The following is a 26578-nucleotide window of genomic DNA, read 5'->3' as shown; positions in this document are numbered from 1 at the left end:
TGAATACATCCAGCCCCTCCAGAAGTTCTCTAACTAGTTCCTCACTAACCCTTGGCCCAGGTGTGCCTTCCCTGGGGCCCGAGGGGGGCCCAGCAGGGAGGTGACTGTTCTGGTCTCTACTTAGGAAGACGGAGGCAAAGAAATCATTAAACATGTTAGCTTTGTCGTCTGGTGTGACCACCAAATTTCCCAACATGTCCTGCAGGGGCCCCACGTTACCCGGAACCTTCTTTTTACCCCCTATGTATTTAAAGAAGGACTTCTTATTGTCCTTAATTTGGGAAGCTAGCCCTAATTCCATCTCAGTCTTGGCCTTCCTGACTGTCCCCCTACATCCCCAAGCGACTGCAGTATAGTCGTCCCTGGTGATGTCCCCTTCTTTCCATTGGGTGTACACCACCCTTTTAGCAAGGAGACATTCCCGGATGCTCTTGGTGAGCCATGGAGGCTTGTGTGCCCTCCTTCTCCCTTTGATCCTCGTTGGGATTACCTTCCTTTGGGCTTGAAGGATCGTCTCCTTGAGGATGGAGCCACCCAGTTCTTAAACCTAGGCCTGTACTTCTATGCTTATTAAATTCAGTCACCAGCGGGAATCAGGATAGCAGTGTTTTCTGGTTTTAGTGGATAGAAAGCATTTTATCCCATACTCTTCTTTCTTCTATCCTCCAGCTTAAGCTTTTTCCTTGGTAAAGATGAACTCATCAGCAAACCTAAATACATTTTTGCTGATATCACTGCTGTGACAAAATTGCCTATAAGAAGTCTGAACACAGTTAGGAAGCTTCTTTTTGAGCAATTTATGCCAGGAAAGTACAACGTGAATACTGTATGAATAAAAAGCTTCCTTTAGTTGTTCCAAAATATTTTTGTTTATGTCCTCCTTTAACTAGAAGGGTTTTTTTTTTTTATTTTGCATCTTTCTGACGCATACACCAGGCACTTTAAAATGGTTATTTAAGTGCGTGGAGGCAAATTATCTAATCTGTAATTTGGAAAGGAACAACTGTTGAAAAATGGTATGAAAGGTCTAGCAGCAGAAAGCACTGTGATTGCAAGTGGAGGAGTTTAGGTACAAGACTGCTGCAACAGAAATCTTTGTTCATGCACTTCGGTTTTAAAACTTGCAAAGAACTCTAGTTTGCCACAGAGCTGGCAGGTGCCCTTCTTGGCACAAGTCTGGTGTTGTACTTGCCCAGAAATGACACTGCTTCATTTCTCCCTTGTTTCTAGTTCTCTTGACCTTCAGCCTGGCTCAGCTTCTGAGGAGTCTTTGGCCAGGTCACACAAAGCTAACCATTTCTGAAGTATCAAAGTCCAAACATACGTGCAACTGAAATACCTTCTGCTACTACATTAAGTTGGGCGCAGGGGTTTGTTCCTTCTTCTGGCTTAAACTTTTTTCCAGTACTGCCTTTGCCCTAGAGTTGGCTTCAGCCCTTCCTGGGTTTTGCCCAATCAATTTGTCCTGTTCCCAGGTCACTGTTACATGACAGTACAATGACAGGCAGACCTCCTGTTAATAATGGGAGTGTTAGACTCCCTCAGTATTGCAGTGTAGGGGGAAATCCACACCACGATCCCTGGGATCTGAGCAGGTGCCTTATCTTTTTCTACAAGCCGTCTTTGTCTCTCAACTAGTCCTGGTTTAATAGTCTAACCTGACTGTTATGTGGCTTCAGCGCTTCTCCTCTGCAGGTGGGCAAGAGCTTATCCTGTGATAGCAAGTTTACATGTACACTATGATAAAATTTACTAAGGCAACATGGTAGTTCGTAAGCAGACCTGGTGGAGAGCCTTGGTGTATTTATTTATTTTGTTTACTAAAGATGTTTTGCACAAATGAAGGCGCACTGTTCATCTTTTCATCGTCAGCATATTTTTAACAGTACAGTAAATTTGGATAATTCCTATCCAGATGGTACGCAGCGTGCTCGATTTGACTAGGTTGCAAACTGAAGGACTAACTGCATAGCTGACTGAATGCAGTTTCTACTTAGCAAAAACATGTCAGTAGTTGCATACAGCTGTTTTTCCATTTGGCTGGCTTACAAAACTTCATCTTCACAGAGGCTAAGAAACTGTATAAATAATTCTGTGATTGCAATTCCTGATCTGTTCCTAGCTCCAGGAAGCCAAACAGATGGAAAAGGAAAGACACAGACAGCAGCACCATCTACAGCAGTCCCCTGTAAGCCATCATGAGCCTGAGTCACCTCAGCTGAGACATCTTCCACCACACACTGATCAGATATCTCAAGAACATGAAGGAGAACTTGATCACAGCACAAATGATGTGGACAAGAGTCTTCAAGAAGATACAGAAGCAGAAAATGGATCTGATATTTCCAGTGCAGAAAATGAGCAGACGGAAGCTGATCAGGCTACAGCAGCTGAAAGTAATTTTAATGTATGATTTCTTCATGGTAGGGAGGGAAAAGGGTATGCAGTTTTATTGTGCTCCAGTGCAGAGGGTCAGATTTTTTTAAGGTATTTTGGGGAATAATTCTTTGTGGACATTTACCACCCAAACATCTCTGAGGATCTGGGCCTAAGTGAATATTATTTCATTTCCAGATAGTAAAAGCTCATTGAATGTTTTGAATGAATGAGTGTTGGTTGTGTAATAATACTTTCTTTGCTTAATTTGTTGCATCCCTTGTTGTTGGTCAAATCCCACTTCAGATGTGTACTTGGAGATTAGAAAATGTAAATGTGTTAATCATTGATTTTTCAAACTAATACAACCATAAAAAGTTAATTTTCTAAAGCATTTTTCACAAATGTAGTCACTATTTATTTTTTAATTAATTTAATTAATTTCATTTGTCACAGATATAATCACTCACTGTAATTAATGGACTCCCTTTCCTGTCCGTTGCTCAACAGTGAGTTTTATCTGTGATAACAAAAGTGAATTGTTATCATGCAATACTGCAGTCTTGCAGTATAATGGTTTTTAGTGCTCTTCAATAATATTTATTTATTATTATCTTTTTTGAAGCTGTGTCAAAAGGGGATCTAGGAACATATGATGGAGAAAATAATGATGAATGTGAAGAAAAGGCACAAGAAATAGTACAAAGTATTGTGCAAGAAATGGTGAACATAGTTGTTGGAGGTATTGTACATGAACACTTATCCTGTCAGCTTGTCTGCATTCAGTTGGACATAAATAGTCATTAAAGAATCCTTTTATACTTCCAAATGTTTCCTAAAAATATGAGGGGCTTAACTGCTTCAATTGTTTACATCCTGAAAGTAACATTTCATCTCTCCCATCCTAAAATATTACCTGAGAATAAAATTAACTTAGTAAAAATAATCCTCTGTCAAATTTCTAGTTTAAATACTTTGTAATTTTGTGTGTTACATTGTTTAAAAAAAAAAAAATCCTGTGGCTTTTTTCCCCCTTGATAGATATAGAAGGGACAGCTGAAAGTGGAAGTGCTGATGGCACAATTATAACTTTAGAGGATGGCAGTGACAGTGAAAATATTCAGGCAAATGGAATTCCAGGGACTCCAATCTCTGTTGCGTATACACCATCCTTACCTGATGACAGGTTATCTGTCTCTTCCAATGATACTCAGGTACAGAGAAAATTATATGCATTGATATATCAAGAATACATTTGCTCTCATACGTGTTTAAGGGCTTTGTTACAGCTGTGCAGAGAATACCTCTTACCTCATTTGCATAAAATAACTGTCAGTTTTACAAGATACATCATACTTTGGTGTTTTTTGTTTTGTCTTTTTACAATGAAAAAACCCATATTTTTGTTTGCTATTTTAGTCAAGTTTTACAAACTTGCTTATTTTTTTTGTTGTGAAAAGTAAATTATTGAATAGTAATTTTATTTCTGTAGATTTATACAAATGCCAGAAAAAGAAATGCATCCATATCTGTCTTCAGAAAGTTCTTTCTAATTTCCAACCTAAACTACTACTGCTTCAGTTTGAGGCCTTCACTCTTAACCCAGTCCCCTACAGCCACAGATTTCTATCTTCATCCTCTTCATAATCGCCCTTCTGATTGTTTGAAGTTTGTAATCAAATCCCCCCCCTTATGGAAGGATTTTTTTTTTCCGTTTTGACAGGTTTTTCTTAATCTTCCATTACAAGTTAAAGAAATAGAAGCTTTAGGTTCCATCTTGCTCTACGATTTAGTTCCATGTATGCCTCTATTCTGTATTCCTCTCTATATAAAATGTCCCTAAAGTTCTTACTTGAATTTTTAAGATGCAAGCCATTTCTAGAAGGAAAAAATAGGTTTTTAGAAAGTATCTTTACTTGAAGAAGCGCGGTATGTGCAAAACCGTGTTCATTTCAAAGGGTAACTCTATGGGCATGATTAATATACTACCAGTTTACCAATATAGAATCTGTTTCCAGCTCCAATTATACTTGAGTGCTAAGGAACAGCTATTGCCTTCAGCTGCTAAGCATGTGTCCCAACCCTAGCCATATCTTCTACAGTAATGGCATTTGTTCCTATAGTTGATATTTTACACACAGTTTTTGCTATTCATAGTATTACATATGTATGTAATCGTAATGTAACTAACTATAGGGATACATGAGTATATCCAAGCAACCACAAAGCCTTTTGTATATTTGTAGTAGATCATTAGCCTTACATTTTATGATATACGAGTAAAGCAGATACTTGCATATCCCTATAGTTATAAAGAGATTATGAAGTCATGGTAGCCTCAGTTCTTTTAAACTTGACCCATGTGCTATCTTAGCTAATGCTTATTTTTTGCTGAGTTGGTAGTTCTTCTTAATGTTCAGTTTTAATTAGAATGCCAGGACATGGTTTTCAAAAACCAAGTCCTGAGACCTTACGTTATTTCATAGAGAAGATAAGATATTTGTATAATAACTTGTTGCTAGGAGGTGGGGATTTTCCCTACACACTCTGCTATTGCAAAATGGAATCCTGAAATATGTTAACTTCTTTAGGAATCTGGAAATTCTTCAGGACCTACCCCTGGTGCTAAGTTTTCCCATATTTTACAAAAGGATGCCTTCCTAGTATTCAGGTCACTGTGCAAACTGTCTATGAAGCCACTGTCAGATGGGCCACCAGATCCAAAGTAAGTCTATATGATTGTTTTAGTTTAATGAAGTGCTTTATTTAAAAAATTGAAAAATGATTAACCATGAGACTTTTCTGATTTTTTTTTTGTTTGTTTTTGTTTTTCCTTTGAAAAAATCAGTTGCTCAAATATTAAAGATGCTTGAATTATTAAGAAGCACATTCTCAGGATGTTTGATAGAAAAACTGCCTTAGCTCACTTAAAACTTTAAGATGCAGAGTATACTTTAACAATAAAGCATTTCTTAAGGAGCACTGTTTCTTTTGAAGGCTTATAACTGCTTCTCACTTTTCGTAAGCTTGTTGCTTTTCCTTTAAGTAATATTAGTGACAACCCAGAGTGCTATTTAAGTACAAACCACATCCCAACTGTAGAGCGCAATGTTTAATTAAATTCGTAATGTATTGCATATGAATACAGATGTTGCTTTATTATTTTTTGTGATTTTTTTTTTCCCAGTTTGTAACATGACAATAATTCCTTTTTCATTAGAAAGAACAGCAAATCAGTCAGATTTGAGATTTTTCATCTGAGAATGAGGGCATAGAATTTTACTTGGAGTACTTTCTCTGGTAGACTTATAAATAGTTTCTAATTTTGGCAGAAATCAAGCTCTTAACAAATAAGAATGTTGAATACAAACTTAATTGAACACAAGAATAATTTTTTATTTCAGCTCGACTGGGGTAGCTTATCCAGAAGGATTTATATATGCAAGCAAAAGTTTCCTCCTTTCTTATTCCTGCTACTTATCACTTTGGTGGGCTTTTACCCATGTGCTTGACAATCCAGAGAAGAAATTAGCAAAGATCTAGGACTATAAAATTGCTACCAGACTCTACACATGACAATACTGAACAAGCCATAAGATAATGTCTGGAGGACATGCATAACAATATGGAAGTTAAAGTGAAGCCTCTGCCTCTTCCACCTGTCAAGTTCCTATCGACCTCATAGAGTGAACCCTCTAGTTCAGAAATACCCAATTTTGCTAATACCATTTCAGGATGTTTTGTAATATAGAAGGGATGAATCTAACCTGCAGAGACTGTAGAATTGGCAAGTGGATAGTATAGTTTGAGGGCTCAGATCGGTCCTTTTCCAAAGCTCTAGGGCAGTGATTCTCAGCCAAGCTGTTTGGTCACTCTGGAGTGCTGTCAGATCCTGGGTGCCATGAGGTGTGAGGAAATAAGCAGATAAACCAGGCTCAGGCTGGTGCTTGCCTGGGCAATCTCATACCCCTTCTGTAAGCCCCTATATAAGGTAGTAAGCACTATATATCTATATATCTATATCTATAATATAAAAAAATGAGCCAGGGCAGTCTGTGGTTGGCTTGCTGAGGGTTAGTTTTGCAGGCTGTATGGGAGTGTGCTCTGAGGAGCTGGGAGTGCTTCTAGCTGCACAATTTGCTGCCTGTGTCTGAAAAAAGCCCTAACAAGGGGGCAGAGCCAGTCCAGGCTCAGAAGGGTATAAGGAGACTCCAAGTGACCAGGGAGGGAGCAAACAGGGACAGCAATCAGGGCAGTTTGCAACCTCCTCTTTGAAGGGCAGCCCTTAAGATCTTTAATTAAAAATAATTAACCTGTAGAGTTTTAGTATAAGTAGCTAAAATGCAACAATCAGGTCAGTACTTAAGCCCCTTTTAAACTAGAGTCCAGAGTGAGGAGGAGTTTGCCCAGAAACCTTTTCTCACCTTCCTTCACTGTAAGCTTGGTGAGAGAACCTAGGTTAGCAGGAAAAAAGCAACCTTTCAGGTCCAAAGGGCAGTTTACAGGGCAATGTGATAGGTAAGGTCTGCTTGGAGAGAGAGGCTGCGAACTTAAGAAACCCAGCAAGATGGCTGGAGGGCATCGCAGTGCCAGAGCTGGTGTCTGTCCAGGCAGAACCACCCGTTGTTAGGGCTGAGGGAGTTGGCTGATGTGCTTGCAGAGCTGCTGACCATTATCTTTGAAAACTTGTGGCAATTGGGAGAGGTTCTAGACAACTGGAAAAGGGCAAGTGTGGTACCCTTTAAGAAAGGGAAGGAGGAGGATCTGGGGAGCTACACACCAGTTGTCTCCACCTCAGTCCCTGGAAAAATCATAGAACAGGCCCTCAAGGATTCCATTTCTGATTAGTAGGAAGACAAAGTGATTAGGATCAGTCAGCATGGATTCACCAAGGGCAAGTCATACCTGACAACTTGATTGTCTTGTGTGATAAGATGACTGGCTCGGTGGATGTAATATATTTTGACTTTAGCAAGGCTTTTGATATGGTTTCCCACAACATTTCACAAGCAAGCTAAGGAAATAATTGGGTGGATGAATGAACTGTAATGTGGGCAGAACTGTCTGGTTGGTTGGACTCAAAGGTTAGTAACCAATGACTCAATGGTTAACTGGCAGCCAGTATAAAGGAACAACAGCTGGGGCATTCCACTTTATACTGGCTGCCAATTAAACATTGAGGGAGCTGACTGATATGATTGCAGAGCTACTGACCATTATCCTTGAAAACTTGTGGCAATTGGGAGAGGTTCCAGACACTTGGAAAAGGGCAAATGTAGTACCCATTTGTAAGAAAGGGAAGAAGGAGGAGAACATACATTCAGTATGTTTATCATTGATTTGGAATATGGGATGGAGTGCACCCTCAGTTCACAGATGACACCAAGCTTGGGGGAAGTAGTAGATATGCTGGAGGGTAAGACTAGGATTCAGAGAAACAAATTTGAGGAATGGACCAAAAGAAATCTTATGAGGTTAAATAAGGAAAAATGCAAAGCCCTACAGTTCGGACAGAACAGTCCTGTGCACCGGTACAGACTGGGCTTGACTTGCTAAGCAGCAGCTTTGGAAGAGAGGATGTGGGGGTTATACAGTAGATAAGGTGAATATGAGCCAACAGTGTGCCCTTGTTGCAAAGAAGGCCAACAGCATCCTGGGCTGCCTTAGTTGGAGTATTGCCAGCTATTTGGCACTGGTGAGGCCATATCTGTGTCCAGTTTTGGACTCCCCATTACAGAAATGATATGGACAAATTGGAGAGAGTTTTTAGTGGTGGCAGATGAGACCAATGATTTCTTGTTCTGTCAAGTTGCAGCAAAGCAAGTTTAGGTTAGATATGAGGAGAAACTTTCTCACTAGGAGGGTAGTAAAGCACTGGAACAGGTTGCCAAAAGAGGCTATAGAACCTCCATCTGTGGAGGCTTTGAAGACCTGGCTAAACAGCCTTGACTGGGATTATATAGTTGGGGATGGCCCTGCTTTGAGCAGGGGTTTGGACTAAGTGATCTCCTGAGGTCCTTTCCAACCCTAATTTTCTGTTAGTGCACTATATTAAGTCTTTATCTGAATAATAAAGCCAGTCAAGGTCATTTATATATGATGTATATTTATCTAGGGTTTCTAGAGAGCTTGAGATCTAGGCACTTATAGCTTGGGATCTAATTGTTTTATGTCTAGTAATAAGTATGTTCCACTTTGTGAATAATGTTGTTTTTTCAAAGCCAGAGTAATTTTCCCCCAAAGGGAAATGTTGCTTGTTTGCACCTCAGCTAAATATAAATAAATATATGAAGGGGAAAGCAATATTAGAAATTGTGGACTCAGTTCAAGGCCAGAACTGTGTTTTGTAACTTGATCTAAAAGGAAGCTCTTCAACTTGAAAGATCAACATGGGTAGTAACAGGACATTGGTATCCTGTCTAGTTCAGGGTTCTTCCCGCTACCTTACTACAGACTTTCTGTTCCTGATTGGAAATTGTGTAATTTATTGGAATCTTCCTACTTGGAATCAATGGTGAGCACACATCTGTTGCTTTCAAGCTTTTCAGGATCAGGACACTCCACCACCCTTTCTTGGAATCCAGTTCTCCTGAGAACCACTGCTGGTGCTGCCTTAGGTTACTTGAGTGCTTCTCAGCCAGGTTCTGCTGCTGTGAAAAGCTCTAAAACTGGAAATCTGCCTTGCATTGCACAGCCAGCTGGAGAAGGACTGTGCCATGTGTGTGCTCTTCCTGCCTTAGGGCTCTGATCAGCCTAAAGCAGGCAGGAGCTGCCTTGTGCTGGACCAAAAAAAACCTGCCCAGCACTCCCAAGGCTCCTCTTGGAAACAAGCAAATGAGATGGTTCCACCTGCATGTGTTTTTAGGAGGGAGTGGGGTTAGGGTAGATCAGAAGAAGCTGCACAGCAGAAGGCAGCTATGCTACCTGGTTTCAGCTGATTAGAGAGCAGGGGGAGCACATGGGGCAGTTTTATCTGGTCACTGCTGCAGCAGCACCCTGCTTGAGAATTATTAGCATAGATGATTGAAGTGGCCATGGTTTCAATTTAATGTAGAGCCATTTTTCATAGAACTGCATGCTCTAAGATTAAATAGAAATCCTAGATTCATATGTTTGAGTTCATACTTTTTGGGTTTTTTTCTGGTCTTGAATAGAAACATTATCTTCTGGGTCTTAGAAAATTTTTGGTTTTTTGAAGAATACAAGCTGATGCTTTTTTCTCTGGTGGATTTAGCCTTTGCAAAATTTTCCTTGATGTAGAAGTAGAGGATTTTATGCATTCATTCTGTAGGAAGTGTGTTGTTCTTGACAGAACACTGATCATCTGTTCAATTCATAAAAATAAAGGGATTTCTGCACTTTTTTAAAAGAGAAACATAACATCAACTTCAGATTATTTCTTCCATCATTTTTGTTCAGGTTGTCAAAGCAACAGCCTGGAAGAAGTGGTCAATTTTCAACTTAATTTAGTTGTTTAGTTAGGAAATTCTGGTTTAACATGCTTGACCAGAAGCCCCTTCACACTGTCATTCAATAGTCTTCCTGCTTCTGAAGGCATATTTATAACACAAGCTTAACACAGCATGTTCTTATCTTCTTTGATACCATCCACATTTTGGGTAACTGAGATGGTGTGAAGGAGTCAGAAAAAACTGGGAAAGAGAAGAATTTTATTTCACAGTTCTTAAAAAAAATTGTGCCAGGATTTTAGTTAACTTCTCAACCTATACAAGTTATATTTGTTTATCAAAGACCTTTTAATGAGTTAACCTATTCAGAGACCAGCAGTAGTTCCTGAGGTACTAGGATTCTATCCTTTTGAATCCATGGAGTCCTTGACATCTTAATTAAGTCCAATTAACTTCTGTATTGGGTAAACTGAAAAAAGGGCATTTTTTGCAAAAAGAGCTATCTGCCAAGTCATTTTAAATGCCCTACATTTGAAGAAGTGCCTGGATTGATCTTTTGGTCCTGAGGCCAACTTGTTAGCCACTTTAAATGCTTTTGGTTGTAGGTCTTAAGAATAAAGTCATTTGTTTTTTTTTAATACTGCAATAATTAGTTATCTCCAAAATTTCAGAAATTCTTAAAGGAATTGTCTGAAAAATGGGGTAGTGAAAAAAATAAGGCTGAGAATATACCACCAAATATTTAAAGGATTTCAATAGTTGTTTCTAAGTGTGTTAAGCAGAAGTGCAGAGAGAAACTTAGGTAAAATAAGTTGAAAATGGGTTTCTGAAAAATTTATTTTTTGTGAAAATCAAGATGGCTGGAGAGGAAGCTTCAAAGACAGGTTACCTATTTAACAGGGATGTTTTACAGTTTATTAGGATATGATCCTTACCCCTTTGTGGAGCCCAATGATAAGTGAGCTGCAGGATCAGAGCCTTGCCTTGTCAAGTGACTTGTCTTCACAGAAAGTGCCATGAGTTAGACTGATCGTCCCAACCCAACAGGTGTTGGAGCAGGGCTGGAGGGAGGTAGGGAGGGGAGGCCCTGCTGGTGGATGGCAGGGATGGCATTACCATGACAGTGGGGACTTAAGAGCTGAGGGTGCTCCAGCCCTTCAGTCCCCACTGTCTTGGCATTGCTTCCGTCTGTGCAGAGCACTCTGGTTGTTTCAGTAAGCATTGTGATTGGCTGCTAAGACACCCAATCAGAGTGCAAATAAAGCATTACAGACAGACAAGCTAAGGCTTTTATAATATTAGAATGAATATTTTCCTTCATTCCCAGAGAGCTTAATGTTTTTAATTTGATATCTGTGGGCTATTTTGATATCCAATTTAAAAAATTTTAATGTTGAAATTGAATGTTAAAATTTTATGTTGAAATACTTCCCAGATGTGATCAGTGGCCAAGTTCTACTACTTTGGCAGTATGTGTCTTTCATGGACCACTTCCAAAATCTGGGAGATAGTCCTTTACAGATGTTGTAATTTTCTGTAGTGGGAAAATCAAACATCTTATGTACTAGGGAAAGATGGCATTGGTACTTCAGTATTTGTGATCAGGAAGAGATACTTCTGTGTACTGAAGGTCTAAAATTCAACTAAATATTATCAAGGTCTTAAGTGCAATTAAGTGTTTACTAACCCCATCACGCGAACAAAAAATAACATAATAGGAACATATTTTGATTCAGCAAATCATTGTGGAAGAATCAGACAGCACATTTTTATTTTTATTTTTTTCCCCCCTTTCTGTATTCCTTCTCTGAGATGCATTTAGAGAGTATTTAAAAACAAACAAACAAAATACCTCCAGCTGTTTTTAGATCTAAAACACCTGAGAGAGCCTCTGACCACACCTTTGTCTCCTAGTCCAAGGCTATCAGGGAAAATGTCTTTCCAGCATTCTTTAGGTTTGAACAGTATCCATCAGGAATAAATGCTTTAAGTAAACATTAAATGTTAATATGTCCTTTCTTTCGGTAAGTCTTCTGCTCTCTGGAGCAGCCATGGGACCTAGCACCATGGCAGGCACGAGAGGTGGAGTCACAAGAACAGAGGAAGAGGCGCTGCCTGCATTTGGCTGACCCCGGCCCCTGGAGAGCTGCTGTGGGTGGGCGAGGTTGGGACCTGGGCAGGTGCTGTGGAAGGCTGCTGTGCTGGAGCTCCCAGTTGACTCGGCCTAGAGTGCTGCTCGCAGTGGCTGTTGCCAGGGCCTGGGGGGCTCCTGTGGCTGGAACCTTGCACTGGGGGCAGCTTGGGCCCACTCATGCTGTGCCCACAATACAGGGAGGCCAAGCCAGGAGCCCATCCTGAGTCTGGTGTCCTGCCTTGGCCAGACAGCATCCCCTTGCGGGGAGGGTGGCTGTAGCCCATTCCAGTGGAGCTGCGTGGGCTAGGCCAGACCCCACTTCAGGTGCCATGGGGCACCCCTACCTGCCTGCTGTAGCCTGAATCTGCAGAGCCCCAGGGCAGCCCTCACTTCTTGCCTGGTCCTCCCTCTCCTCCAGCTGCCACCTTCCCAAGGGCCTGACTGGGCTGGCCTCCCTGCAGCATCTCTTCCTGTGCCTGCTTATCCTCGTGCTGCCTGGCCCTGGCACTTGGTGACCTTGTGCTGCCCTTGCCCAGGTGGGATGGAGTATCTTTCTACATGAGCCCCGGCTGGGCCTTCCCTCCTGGGCCCAGGCTCCCCACACTCTGCAACCATGAGAAATCTTGAGCACCCTGGTGCTGGCAGCTGCTGCTGGGGTGTCACTGCTTCCCTGCACCAGATGCTGCCTGGTACCAGCAGGCCCAAGTCACAGTCAGTAGAGGTCAGACACATGGGCTGTGAGGGATACATCCTCTTTCTCTTCTCTTTTTTTTTTCTTCCCTCTTCCCCCCCTCCCTTTCTCTCACAACTTGCTTAACAAAGAAAGAATACACAAGAACAAGGGTAGTATATGAAGCGTTATTGTCACCAGGTTTAGAATGTTTAGAAAACATGATACTTACTGGGGGGAGCAACATTTATTAGAGCAGCAATGATTATTAATTATATTAATATGCAGTGCATCCTACCATGTACCCCCTGCCTCGGTTTTGTTTTTCTGGTATGCCAGCACTCTAGCACATTACAAGGTAGACATTACAGTTTTTTCAGTACTCTGACGAAAAACAGGGGATCCCAGGGGAAACTGCCACAGCAACTTTCCCCCTCCCCAACCATGCAGTCTCCCCCAGGTTGGGGAGGGACCCTCATCTTATATTTGAGTAAATAAACTATATTAGTTGTTTCTAACCCTTCCTTATCTGTTTTCCAGAGTATTATGGCAAATACTATTAACTGTCCTTTTCTATGTGCTGTATAGAAGGGGGTAATTTAAAAAAAAAGTATTAATAAGAAGAAGAACTATTATTACTTTCTTGATTTGATTGATTTATTTTATGGGGTTTTGAAAATGTGAGAATTCCTGCATTTGCTTTTCCAAAACCGAGTATCAGTTTAGTCAGTGATTCAAGTGTTCTGCTTTCCTCCAGCTTGTTGCAATATTTCTTTTTTTAGTGTTCTGTGTATTCTGACTTTTAAATGGAGTAAGTGACAGAATCACTGACTATATGGCATGATGTATGCATAAAGAAAACTAAGATGTCAAGTGATTAGAAAACCCAAATAATCCAGATATGTGGTAGCTGGAGGAGGGGCAGCATGGATTGTTCCTCTAGATTCTGGGGGGGGGGTCTTTTCCCCCTGCTGCTGCACTGTAAGTAGGGGAGGAAAGAAGAGTAAGTCTCTCTTCTGTCATTGTTCTCTTTTTCGTGGGGGAGAGATCCTCCCAGTCTAGTTAGAGAAGGAGAAGAATTCTCTCTTCTTCCCATGATTAAGGAGTGGAGAGTGCTGTCTAGAACAAGCTGAGATAAGATTAATCATGCTTTTGCCTGACTGGCAGGTGTTAAATGAAGTTTGTAAAAACAAAGCATTTTTTCTCTGTTACTACTTTATAACAAAAAGTATTTAAAATGGAGCTGTATTTATGTGACTTAGACAAAATAACTGACCATAAAAAAAAAAAAAAAAAAAAATTAAAGTACATACCTATGACTTGTTCATATGCTGCATATTTTATTTCATTTCAGGTCTCACGAGCTGCGATCGAAGATTCTTTCATTGCAGTTGCTTCTGTCCATTCTGCAGAATGCAGGGCCTGTCTTCAGAACAAATGAGATGTTTATTAATGCTATTAAGCAGTATCTTTGTGTTGCACTGTCAAAAAACGGAGTCTCATCTGTTCCAGAAGTTTTTGAGCTTTCACTTTCCATATTTCTTACCCTGCTCTCAAACTTTAAGACGCATCTAAAGATGCAGATTGAGGTATGTTTTATAGTGTTCAGTGAGTTGAAAGGAAGGTGAGTGGGTGTGGAAGTGTATATGTGCATGTAGCTTAGTGACAGAAATAGTGAATTTCTCTAAGGGTATTGTTTCCCAGGATTCTCTCCCCTGGTCCTGGCTCCCTGGCACAATCTTTTCGAAAAAAGAGGCCTTTTTTTCCCCCCCATAAAGAACAGTGGGAGCTATCACTGGTGATAATCCTTGCAATTATTGACAGTGACCTTGAAACATCTTTCAGATACAAAAATATTCTGTATGGAATTTTATATGCAAAACTTCGAAGTATAGTCTGAGCCCCCAATTTTTTTAACCTGTTGGCATTTTTAAAAAATGTTCAAATACTAGCATACTGCTCCAAAATTTAACAAGTAAAATTATTAGAAAAGCCTTTGTGGAGAAGGTTTTCTATCCCTCTCTTTCATCTTGTTGTTCCTTAACAGGTTTTTAATGAAAGAAAAAAATGTATCTATGCAAAATATACCAATAATATTTTTGAATCAAGTGGGAGCGTACTTTTGAGTACCAGACACATTTAGTTTGTATGCATCCCTCCTTGTGAAAGCAGTCTCTTCTAGTTGGTTTTGGTACAGAATGAAATAAAGGATGATGTCAGGATTCAAAAGTAGCAAAATTCTGCATATAAACTGGTATCAAGCTAGGTTCAGTAATGCAAGCAGAAATGGTGAGCGTGTTCTGGTGTCCTCAGCTCTCTAAGGTGTATATACTGTTTCACTCCTTGGGGCATAAACAAAGAAAAATCCATTTGCATCATACCAATAAAAGTGGAATTTATCAAAGTCTGGATAGACACAACAGCTGTGAAAGTTTTCTTGCCAGAGGGCAAATGATAAGCCCTGCAGGAGGCAATACCATCTGTAAGGGCTTAACCTCGCTGAAAGCATTTGATGATTCTTACAACTGTTAAGCTGTGTAATATTGGGCACCTATCCAAAGCATAAGACTGAAGTCTCTGATAGGTTAATTATGAAAAGGCTCAGTCCACTTGAGCACCATAGCTATACTGTCCTTTGCTCTTCAAGACTTTCAGGATTTTTTCCTTTGGTGGATAAAGGAATTACCGTGTTGGTGTTACCTTACCATAACTGAAGGAGTTTGGTATTGCCAGATCCAGGCCAGAAAGTTGTTATGCTCTGGGAGCAGTTAACTCATTAATCTTTGTTTTGCGCTTATCTGGGAAAGATGACATCTAAGTCTCCTTTTAGAAGTAATTTCAGCCGTATATAGCTGAAGGAGCCAGACTTGTATTTCTTTTACTAGAAATAATGGAGGTCTTAGTTGCAGTCTTGCCATCAAGGAGAATAAAAATATTTCTGCCTCCAAATAAAATATGCACTTGTTTTTTGAAAGGCAGAAAAAAGGCAAAAAGTTGTTCCCTTGAAAATCTGTTTCTGAGGATGGAGGAGAAAGTATCTGTAGCCAGCAGCTAGGGAGCCTTCCATGCAGCTTTACTGTCACTTTGCTCTGGCAGAGGCTTAAGCAGCAGACACAGCTGTTATGTTTATTTCCTCAGTTACAATGTGCAGCACAATTTCAAACAGCTGAGTTTTGGGAGAGAAAAGTGCAAGTTGTATGTACAAAAATATCACATAGTTTTCAGAAAACTAATGTATCCCCAGATAGTACCAAAAGCTTTTAAGTCTGTTGTGTTCATGAATGCACAGGTGTAGCCACTGCAATAGAAATTCCAGTTTATTAGATCTGTGCCCCCCTAAGTCCCAGTCTAAAAGTCCCTTAGAAGGCAGAAAACTAAAAGCTCATCTTAACTTTATATCTTAAACCTTGGTCCATAATTCTGGTACTTTAATCTTTTTTCCCATGGCAGGGGAATTTCTTTTGAGTTACATGCCAGAAAGTGGCCTACTGCATATAGATCTGTTGGAGAAATTCGGAATGAAGCTAAAGCACGTTAAGGGATTGACGAAGGACATGTTCTGAGCAAATGTGAATCCTTCACCTTTTGCACTGTTTGTGTATTGTGTAAAGTAGAGAATTCCTGTGGCTGTTGTGTAGAAGGAGATCTATCTAGTGTTGTGGGTGCTTTTAACATACTTGGGAATATACCTGCAAGTAATACTTTTATCCAATAACATAAGCTTCAGAAAAGATTAAGTGCTTGACCTGGTCCTCCCTGCATGATTTTCTATAAGCTCTTCTTATCTGGAACAATAAGACCATTGTGCTGTATGGGTCTTGCCCTCTAAAAGGCCTGTACAGGAAAGATCTTCACCCTCAGTTTGTTCAAGCTCCCTTAGGAAAATTTGCCTGCCATCAGTCATTTTAAACAACATTATTGCTGTCTTTCTCCAAAAGAAACATTCCTTTGCTTAAGTTTAGTCGGCTAATAACATGAAAAAGCATAAACTAATCTTTTGGAACAGGCAGTATTTGTTTTTTGAAAATCAAAGCCAGCAATAAATCTGGGCTTTTGAGTTTGTCAGAAAGCAGAGAATCTTGAAGATGACTTGTGACTTATTAAAATGCTAAAATAGTTCATTGGCAGGAGTGATAGCTGACAGTGGATTAAAGAGGTGAAATTTCACAAGTACACAATAACAGGGCAGTCTTATGCAGCATTTTATGTTTTGAGAGTTTACAAATATAAAGGTTTATCCACATAAAAGCTACTTTAGCAGCTGCTGGCACTCGCATGCTGTGATTCTTCCAGGGGTAGCAATCAGCAATTCTCCGTCTTATTCTGTTGATATGTCCCTGTGAAGCATGGTCCCCCCATGTCATAGCCTAGTGATGCCCTTCACATGTAGTTAACAAACAGGCTCAGTGCCCCAAACTCATTATTTGATACAGTAGATTGCTCTGTTTTCGATCTCGGTGACTGAAGACAAAGGTCTGTGCTCCACAGTTGTATGGATTAAGGCAGGGGTATCATGTATGGCTCACAGAACAATTGCATCCATCCCACAGGTAGTCTGGTGGGGCACAGAAGTGCACACCTTTGGCTCTGCAAGCCACTGCCAGGAGGCCAGAACTGGAGCGGGGTGGAGTGTCACAGAGCCAGGAGCATGGGTCTGCAAGGAGCCTCATTTAAGCAACAGCGTGGAACACCCTTGGGCTTGCAGCCTTGTGGAGTTGAGGGTATGTGGCAGTGAGGAGCCTGGGGCTTGAGGCTGCCTGGAGTTCTGGTTGAACATGGCTTAATGCTACTGCACGTCCCTAGCTCCATGCTGCTGCGTGGGCAGAGTTCTGCCTGTGCTGCTATACATATGTGGCTTCTTGCCACTGCATGGCCTTGTCTGAAGTACCTGAACGCATCTCCATGCCACTATATGTCCCAGACTCTGCACTGCCACCTGAACGTGACCACCACAGATCCAGCCTGGGAGGAGCCTCAGCAATCTGGATCTGGCTTGGGGTCTGGCATGAGTTTGATGCCTCTAGGTTAAAGAAATATGAAAGAATGGTTTTGAAGAATAAGAGCCAACCTCATGCAACAGAATTGCTACCACCCTTACCACTTGGGGGATCTGTGGCAAGGGGGATCTTCCTAACACTGTAATCAGGGTTTTGTGGAATGTGCTTCCTGGTGTCACTTCCTGCAAACACTGCTTGCAACATAGTTGTTTCCAACATGTGAAGCTGTAAATTATTCTCTTCCTTTACCTTGTCTTGTGATGGTCCTACTTTTCATAAGAGATCTTTTTCATTTAACGTAACATTTCTGTTTGTACTCAAAATCCAAACTAATCCAATGGAAGCTGGATTTTTAGTTAAGATAACCTGATGGGCAAGAAAACTATAACTTTCTCATAGTGTTCTCTCGGGCAACTTTTATCTGGAGCAGGGGTATTCAACCTGTGACCTGTAGGCCAAATCCAGACCATGGGATCATAACATCCAGCCTGTGGGGCTCCCACACAGGTCAGAAACTTGGCAGTGGGGATAGGTGGAAGCAGTGCTTGGCTGGCTGGCTCTAGCCTCACCCAGGCCACAGTGGGTTCAGGGCTAGGGCACCCCAACATGTCCAGATTAAGTCAGGCTGTCATCTCTTCCATCCACATACCCGGACTGGAGTTGATTAGTGCCCCCTCCCCTCTAGCATGTCTGGATCAGGACCAGGGTGCCCTGTTCTCTTCCCCCTCCCCCCCACATACACAAACACACACACTTCTGAATTGGGGCTGCCTTGCCCCTGCCCTGTGCATCCAGTTTGGGACCAGGACTAGGCTGCTTCCCTTCCCACCCCCACCAGTGTGTCCAGATTAGAGCTATTCTGCCCAGCCCCTTCCTACGCCTCCACAGCTAGATCAGGCCCATTGGCTGGATCCAGCCCGCAGAGGGACCTAGCACTGCCCATCTGACCTGTGGGGCAAAAAGGTTGGGCACCACTGATCTAGAGTCCTAAATTTTATACAGTATATTTTTAATCCCTTTAAGATGTAAAACATACTAATCATGTAAAAATATTTTTCTCCCCCAAGTAACTGCTTAATATATTATCCCTATACATTCACTCTTGTGCAAATCAGAATGTTGGCCTTTGGGGCTGAAATGTTTTATTTAACAGGTGGTTTTTTTCTTCTTTTCATGGAATATTTGCTAGGTTTTCTTCAAAGAAATTTTCCTGTATATCTTGGAAACATCTACTAGCTCATTTGATCATAAATGGATGGTTATACAAACGCTGACAAGGATATGTGCAGGTATTAAAAAGCTTTTGGTTTTAGTTGTATTTTTGTGGGTGCAAAATGAACTGTAACTGTAAATACCTCTCATTTGGGAATCTTAATTGTTTCTTGTGCTACCTGACGGGCTCTGTCAATATGCATTTCATCAACAGATGCCCAGAGTGTAGTGGACATTTACGTAAACTATGACTGTGATTTAAATGCAGCAAACATATTTGAAAGGCTAGTTAACGACTTGTCAAAAATTGCTCAAGGAAGAGGCAGCCAAGAACTTGGCATGACTAATGTTCAGGTAAAACTTTAAACCTCTACAAATTATGGGTTTTGGGAGACTGATGGTTTTAAAAGTGACACAATCTTTTCATTACATTAAAATGTCTGTTCATTTTTTTTAAAAATTTTTTCTAGGAGTTAAGCTTGAGGAAGAAGGGACTAGAATGTTTAGTATCTATCTTGAAATGTATGGTGGAGTGGAGCAAGGATCAGTATGTAAATCCCAACTCTCAGACAACTCTTGGTAAGATAGTAACTGACATTCTTATGTTTTGGCACTTAGTAAAGATGTGCTGCTTAGAAGCATCACTGCGCTTGTGCAACTAACAAGGGTTGCACAAGGCAACTTGGTCCATCCAGTTATGTATGTAACTGGTGCTTCTCAAGGGTTTGGCAGTTCCACCTAATACTCACAAAAATGTATAAGATCCTACGTTCCAAATATGGTTTGTTAAGCGTATGTGTATATGTATATGTTATATAAACTCTTTATACAACAAACTGCAACATGTCCTGGAAGGCCAACATTTTCAAACTAGGTATTTAATGTTTGGCACTTAAAATGACTCAATTTTCAAAGCTGCTGAGTACCCAGGGCCCTCACTGAATTTGGTTAGAGCTCTGGTTATTTGCATTCAGGCAGCTATCCTAAGTGCAGCTCATTGTTTTGGTAAGATAACTGCTCTCTATTTAGAAACACTACTTGTATTTGAAAACAAGGTTTTCAGTTGCATTTTAACTGTGAGCTATTTGGTATTCCCTAGTTACTTTTAGATCCTTGGGCCAAGCAGAATTAATGAAAGTGTCTCCTTGCATAACAGTAAATGTATCAGTGAAGATGCTTATAATTGTAGAACTTTGTAAGAAGCCTTCTGAAAAAATGTAAATATAAATTCACTGGAACCATTTTTGGTTTTTACTGACTGGCTGACTTTGAGGAAAACTTTTTTCTTTTTTTTTTACAGGCCAAGAAAAGCCCATAGAACAGGAGAGTAATGAAACTAAACACCCTGAGACAATTAACAGATACGGTAGCCTAAATTCCCTGGACTCTACAGCTTCATCAGGAATTGGAAGTTATAGTACACAGATGTCTGGCACTGACAACCCAGAGCAATTTGAGGTTTTAAAACAGCAAAAGGAAATAATAGAACAAGGCATAGATTTGTAAGTGTCCTTTCTCCACTTGTGGGATGGTAGATTCTCAGTTTCAGCTGGAACTCTGAGGATTCCTGTTTTTCTTCCATTCCCACATTTAAAAGTTCCACTCTCCATAGCAGTCCTTCCTGTAGTAGTTGAGTACCAAGTAGTATTGCTGCTGAAGCTTGGCAGCAACTTTTTTGTGTTTCTAAACTGAATGAAAATAAATGAAGTATTCCACAACTTCAGCCTGAAGAACAAGAAATCCATGCTGGGATTAAAGTGTTAGATTTTGTATGATAAATAGAATGGTTGTGGAATCTGTTTACTAACTAAAATTGTTCCAAATGTTCAGTAGCATACCCAATGGGTTCCCTTAAGTTCAGGCTTTCAGGTTGTCTCACTGTTGAGCTTTCCAAGGTTTCAGGCTTCCTGAGCTGCCCATTTCCCTTGTCTAGTGGTTTGCCATAGTTACAGACAGGTTTGGGCCCTTGGATATTTTGCAGCTGTTGAAGAGAAATGGTTTGATTTTCTATCTTGTGGGAAATTTTTGTTTTCTATTGTTCTGTATGGGAGCAATTCCATTGTTTGAGTATATCAAAGAATTCCATTCTTTTAGTCCATTTTAAGGGGGCTGTTTGGCAGAGTCCCTTGGGTATTGTGCTAGCAGTTGATAGGAACAAAAAGTAATCATGAAAGCTGAACAACATCCATTGATGAAGGAGATAGGATAGGTTCTACTTGTTGCTGAAGCCTGACTATCTCCAATCTTTGTGAGAAATCTTAAAGCCAGGGTTGTCAACAGGTACTTGGGAAGGCCCCAGGGGTATGCAGCAGTGGCATGAAGAATCACAGGGCAGGGCCACAGGTGCTTTTGTTCTTGCCACTGTGGGTGTGCAGGGAGCTCCCCCATTGTCAATCAGCTGCCAGGGCACCTCCCTCCCTCCCCCTGCTTGTTGACCAGCTGGTGGGGGACTCACTGCTTCTTGACCAGTGCCAGGGGTACATCAGCCAAAAAAAAAGTTGAAAACCCCTGTCTTAAAGGAATAGCTGGGACTTTACAATTTGACTGATTTAATAGATTGTGCTCTATATATGCTTTAACTGATTGTAATAAAATGAGAGTAAACTTGACTGCCGTAAGTTGCTTTTGGCATGTCACCTGTGATATGAGTGAATTTGACCTTTGGCTACCTAGGTAAAATTATCATGTATTCTAATTTCATGTTGACTTCAATTTTTTAGGTTTAATAAGAAACCAAAGAGAGGAATACAGTACTTGCAAGAACAAGGAATGCTTGGCACTACTCCTGAAGATATTGCCCAGTTTTTACACCAAGAGGAGAGACTAGACTCAGTAAGGAAATTAACTTCAAATATCTGTATTTATATTGGCTGCATAAAACAGCAAAAGGAAAAAGGTGCTGTCACCTGAGATTTCTGGACTGTTAATTCTGGAAAGGTCAAATCAGGAGGCCACTGTCTCCTTGTTGTGCCTAAACATTAAACAACTGAGTGGAGATGGGCTGGGAATGTGCATCTGAATTGGCCCAATGAGTGTTTGTCTAACTTATTATAGTATATGTTGTGACTTCAGGCAGAACTATAACATTTAACATTGGAGCCTAAAAAGGTGCTCGGTAGGGGTGCACTGATTAAAGATTTTTTGGGCTGATACCGACAGCCCATTATTAACGAGCTGTATCAGCCAATACTGATCTGTTTGCCAATATGTAAGCCCAGCAGCTTGAAGAGGAGCATCCTGCTTGTAAGTCTGTGTGTGGGGGATGGGGAAAAGGGGTGTTGGGAAGGGGGGAAGGTCAAGGCTTCTGTGGTGAGGGAAGGAATGGAGCTGGGGCAGGTACTGCCCAGCTAGGGTAGGGGACGGAGCCACAAGTGGCTCATCCAGGGGGCACTGGGGAGAGGGATCGCTCCTGCCGTTGTCCACACCCCTGGTGGGGGAAGGCATGGGGGGCAGATGCCCCCCAAATCTGTGCATGGGATGAGGGCAGGCTGGGGCTGTGGGTGGTGCCCAGCTGTTCCCGACTGGGGTGTTGGACCGAGGCTCTACTCGTGGAAGGTAGTGATGGTAGCAGCACTGGGAGAGAAGTACTATGGGGGGTGAGGGGTGAACTTTGGAGTGGCTGTAGCCCCAGCCATAGCCTCCCTCCCCTCTGCTGCCCACTCCAAGCACAGCCATATCCCCCCACTGGGAAGAACCCAGTGCTGCCCCAATCTACAGCAGGCAGCCTGCCTTTGCCCCACGCACAGATCCAGGGGGCACATGCCTCCTTCAGGGGTATGTGCAGTGGTGGGACCTTCCCCCTGTGCTGTCTGGATGAGCCGCTTGTGGCTTGTTCCCATGCCCCACCCCACCTGGGCAGCACCTGCCTCTGCTGCAGCTGCAGCCCTACTCCCTCCCTCACCACAGGGGCCTTGATCTGCACCCCCATGCCCTTTCTCCCAACAGACTTACTGGCCAGACACTGCTCTCCAAACTGCCAAGCTGCATTCCTGGCTGCACGCACGCTACGGCTGCGCCCATGCATGCAGGATTTATCAGCAACATTATCGGCCACATCAGCCAAAAAACCCCAATTGTTGATTTAATGTCAATTTTCCTTTTTATCAGCGTCAATTATGATATGGACCAGTGTATTGGTGCACCTCTAGTGCTCAGCTTATGGATGTGTTAACCAGCTTCTAAATGTATGGAACCTAGTTTGCTGCCAAATCTCAGTATCCCTTTATCCAAAATATTGAGTTATTTTTAGTGTGATGTAAACCATTGAGGAAAACGGTTGGATAACATTTACAATAAAATGTCTAATGCTTTGGAATACTTGAAAAATAGCACAAATATGTATTGCCCTTATTTCTGGCGGAACAGATTTTTATCCCTTTACCTGCCTTCTCCACATATTTAGCCCATGGAGCTTTAAATGAGGTGCTAGTCCAAATTACTGTACAGTTTTGTCAGTTCTCATCTCAGACAGAAGAGTTGCAAATGGCTGAGTAAGTCTATGACATTAGAAGGCAAGAGATCAGGGAATGGATAGATTCATAGCATCTTTGGGTTTATCACTTGCAGGCTGCAATCCAGTATGAAATCTTTTGCCTGCCTCAAGTCTGGCATAAAAACTAACTTGCTCAGAAATACATAAGCTTTTGTAGATGACTGCCCATTTGATCACATGCTATAAATGGACAACTCCTTTTGATCTGTTAGGGCACAACAGGGAATACAAACAGGAATGCAAATATATAGTAATACAAATTCATGAAGTGTTCAACCAGCAAAAGCAATTTTTTTGGTTCCAAGTTTGCTGTTTAAAGTAGCTCTGTTTTGCTGCAGGAGTAGGAAATGGAGGGATCTAAAGACATCCCCCTTTGTACAAATGTTTAGAACATTTTTACCCTGCCTCCAAATCCCAGTAAGGGTTTATTGCCCTCACAAAGAAGGAACACTTGTTTTCATAATTAGGTAGGGAAATAAGAAATTTTAGTAAGCTTTTATCATTTGTTGTCAGTACAAAAACAGGTCAAATAGTAAAAGCTGATAATCCTTGATAAAATTTATATAGTCCAGTTCCAGGTTTGCATAAGTGGTGCAAAGTGGTGAGTGAACAAAATTGGAGAGAAGGAAAAATGTAGGCAGAAGGTACTGGTAAATTGTGTGGGATTTAAAATAGTTATTTAGAGACCAGTGGGTACCTTTCTTCCGTTTTTGAAGAAATGTTTTTTTGATGGTAAACAAATCTATTTGCCATTCTTTCCAGTCCTCAGATACTGCTAGTCCACCTTCTCCTTTTCAGCTCTTATTGGCTCAGCAGTTAAGAATAAAGCTCTTTCACTGGACATGATCATTCATTTCATGGGAACAGTGGAGAGTACTTTGGTGGGATGACTTAGTCATAAGTCAGGGTGAAAAAAATCAATATTTCAAAGGTTGACAGTGATTGCTAGATGGAGAGTAAAGTTTCTTCATTTTGTGCATAGGTCATTTTAAATAAGTTCTTTTTAATATTTGTCTTCTGAAAATAAGTGCACTATATTGTTTGGGACTCTATCTTTGTCTCTCTCTTCATTTTAGACTCAGGTTGGGGAGTTCCTGGGAGACAACGATAAATTTAACAAAGAAGTTATGTATGCATATGTGGACCAACATGACTTTTCAGGGAAGGATTTTGTTTCAGCTCTGCGCATGTTTTTAGAGGGATTTCGCCTTCCTGGAGAAGCGCAGAAAATTGATCGGCTAATGGAGAAATTTGCTGCTAGATATCTAGAATGTAACCAAGGGTATACAAACATTATTTTTACATTTTCATACTTTTGTGAAAATGGGTAATGAGTTAGAATTGGTAATACCTTGTTGCTCTGCATTTTTCAGACAAACACTCTTTGCTAGCGCAGACACTGCATATGTCTTGGCTTATTCAATTATTATGTTAACAACAGATCTTCACAGCCCTCAGGTATGTTGCTGTAAATAATTTTCTTAGAAATTTGGTGGCATAACATGAAATCATTCAACAACTGTGGCAATGTATTTGTAATACCTTTGTTCAAATCTGTACCAGTACTAGTGTAAGAATTCTAGTAGCATGTATCTATGCTGCTTCTAAATAATGTATATAATCCTTCTTTTCAATTTTAAAGCTCCTAAATAATAAATGGCATAGTCTATAGATTAAAGTAATAAATGATGTAGCCTATAGAATCAGTGGATTAGCCAGTGCTAAGACGGCCTGTTTTTATTTCTGTGCCTTTTGACTGATTTTGGTCTTGGTTGAGTCTAGTAGATGACCATCATTATTATAATATCCACATAATTTTGTACTATTTAGTGCAGGTGACAGTTTAATTGTATATATGTTGGTGCAAGTTATATATTTCTCTGGTTTGATGGAACTAATATTTGTCCCTGTAGAAGTTTTTATAAGGTTTATCTACTCTGCAGTCAGCATCACCATGTACAGATACCTGACATTTACTTTTAAAGGAGTTATCCAGGGTACAGGAGGCAGTCAAGCCACAACAGCTTAGAGCTCCTTTAAGGGCTAATTTGCCCTGCCAAGAAGCAGGTTGTTGTTTCTAGACAAAATAGGAGTATGATGTGATGTGTTAATATAGCTTACAGTAGCAGGCCATTTGCGCTTGTCTCTATGCCAGTTTTGTGACTTACTTTTCTTAGAGGATGAGCATTATTCTAAAATCTACAAATGAAAAATTACTAGCCATCAGTACCTCATTGAATAAATTTGATTGGATTCAAATTTTTGGCTCCTAACATTTACAGATTTCTTCCTGGGTTCTAGGTAAAGAATAAAATGACTAAGGAGCAATATATCAAAATGAATAGAGGTATCAATGACAGTAAGGACCTTCCTGAGGAATATCTATCTGCTATCTATAATGAAATAGCAGGAAAGAAGATCTCAATGAAGGAAACGAAGGAATTGGCAATACCTACAAAATCTAGTAAACAAAGTAAGTATAAGTAGTATGTCAGTTCTCACAAAATGAATGTCAGTTTTCCAGTTGCATAATGTTATATGTAGCTCTTCCAAGTCAGTACACGTTCCTGTGCCACAAAGCTCATGCCCAGTATTGTAAGTAATTTCCATTTGTTTAATACCAATAGAAGTGGTGGTGTCATGTAATGCATGCAACACTGTACCTACTCTGAAGAAAGCACATACTAACAAACATACAGAATGGGACATGCTTGGAAATCTGTAAAGACAGAACAATCCAAATTAGCCCCTTTTATAAGTTCATTGTCTTTATTGTCTGTTTTCTTTATATGATTAATGTTTTGCTCATATTCGTGTCAAGCTGCACTAAGTTAGCAACTTGAATATAATTAAATGCTCAAAATTCAGCACTTAAAGTTTATTAAACAAATCTTTAATGATTGGATACAAAAACTTTTTCTTTATCAAAATATAACATATAATTATTAAATGCTAGTACTAACTGTTATAGTGCTGTAAGTATGAACTGTGGTTAGGCAATTAAACCAATTATTTCAGGTCACCCTGGGGAAAATTTTCTAAAGTATGTGGTAGGCAAGCCAAAGATTAAAAAATAGTAAGTTTACTAATCATAGAATCAGGAGATGAGGGTTAGAAGGGACCTCAGGAGGTCATTTAGTCCAACCCCCTACTCATAGCAGAACCATCCCCAACTAGATTATTCCAGGCAGGGCTTTGTCAAGCCAGGCCTTAAAAACCTCCATGGGTAAAGATTCCACCACCTCTCCAGGTAACCTGTTGCAGTACTTCACCACCCTTCTAGTGAGG

General features: G+C 40.7%; 1 protein-coding gene across 1 annotated transcript in view; it reads left to right on the top strand.

Moving 5' to 3' along the window:
* ARFGEF1 (ADP ribosylation factor guanine nucleotide exchange factor 1) overlaps positions 1–26578 on the top strand; it is a 95782-nt gene that overhangs the window by 23244 nt on the left and 45960 nt on the right. The window contains exons 5-17 of the mRNA XM_019548885.1: positions 2123–2396; positions 3002–3118; positions 3418–3590; positions 4968–5101; positions 13944–14178; positions 18776–18875; positions 19013–19152; positions 19269–19377; positions 20099–20300; positions 21519–21630; positions 24367–24572; positions 24664–24748; positions 25592–25763. Of these exons, the coding sequence (XP_019404430.1) occupies positions 2123–2396; positions 3002–3118; positions 3418–3590; positions 4968–5101; positions 13944–14178; positions 18776–18875; positions 19013–19152; positions 19269–19377; positions 20099–20300; positions 21519–21630; positions 24367–24572; positions 24664–24748; positions 25592–25763 (2059 nt within the window). The remainder of the gene's footprint in view (positions 1–2122; positions 2397–3001; positions 3119–3417; positions 3591–4967; positions 5102–13943; positions 14179–18775; positions 18876–19012; positions 19153–19268; positions 19378–20098; positions 20301–21518; positions 21631–24366; positions 24573–24663; positions 24749–25591; positions 25764–26578) is intronic.

This window comes from Crocodylus porosus, unplaced genomic scaffold (assembly GCF_001723895.1).
Source record: "Crocodylus porosus isolate Cpor-Errol unplaced genomic scaffold, CroPor_comp1, whole genome shotgun sequence".
Classification (NCBI taxonomy): domain Eukaryota; kingdom Metazoa; phylum Chordata; order Crocodylia; family Crocodylidae; genus Crocodylus; species Crocodylus porosus.
The sequence above is the reverse complement of the archived record's forward strand: the minus strand, read 5'-3'. Positions and strand labels throughout refer to the sequence as shown.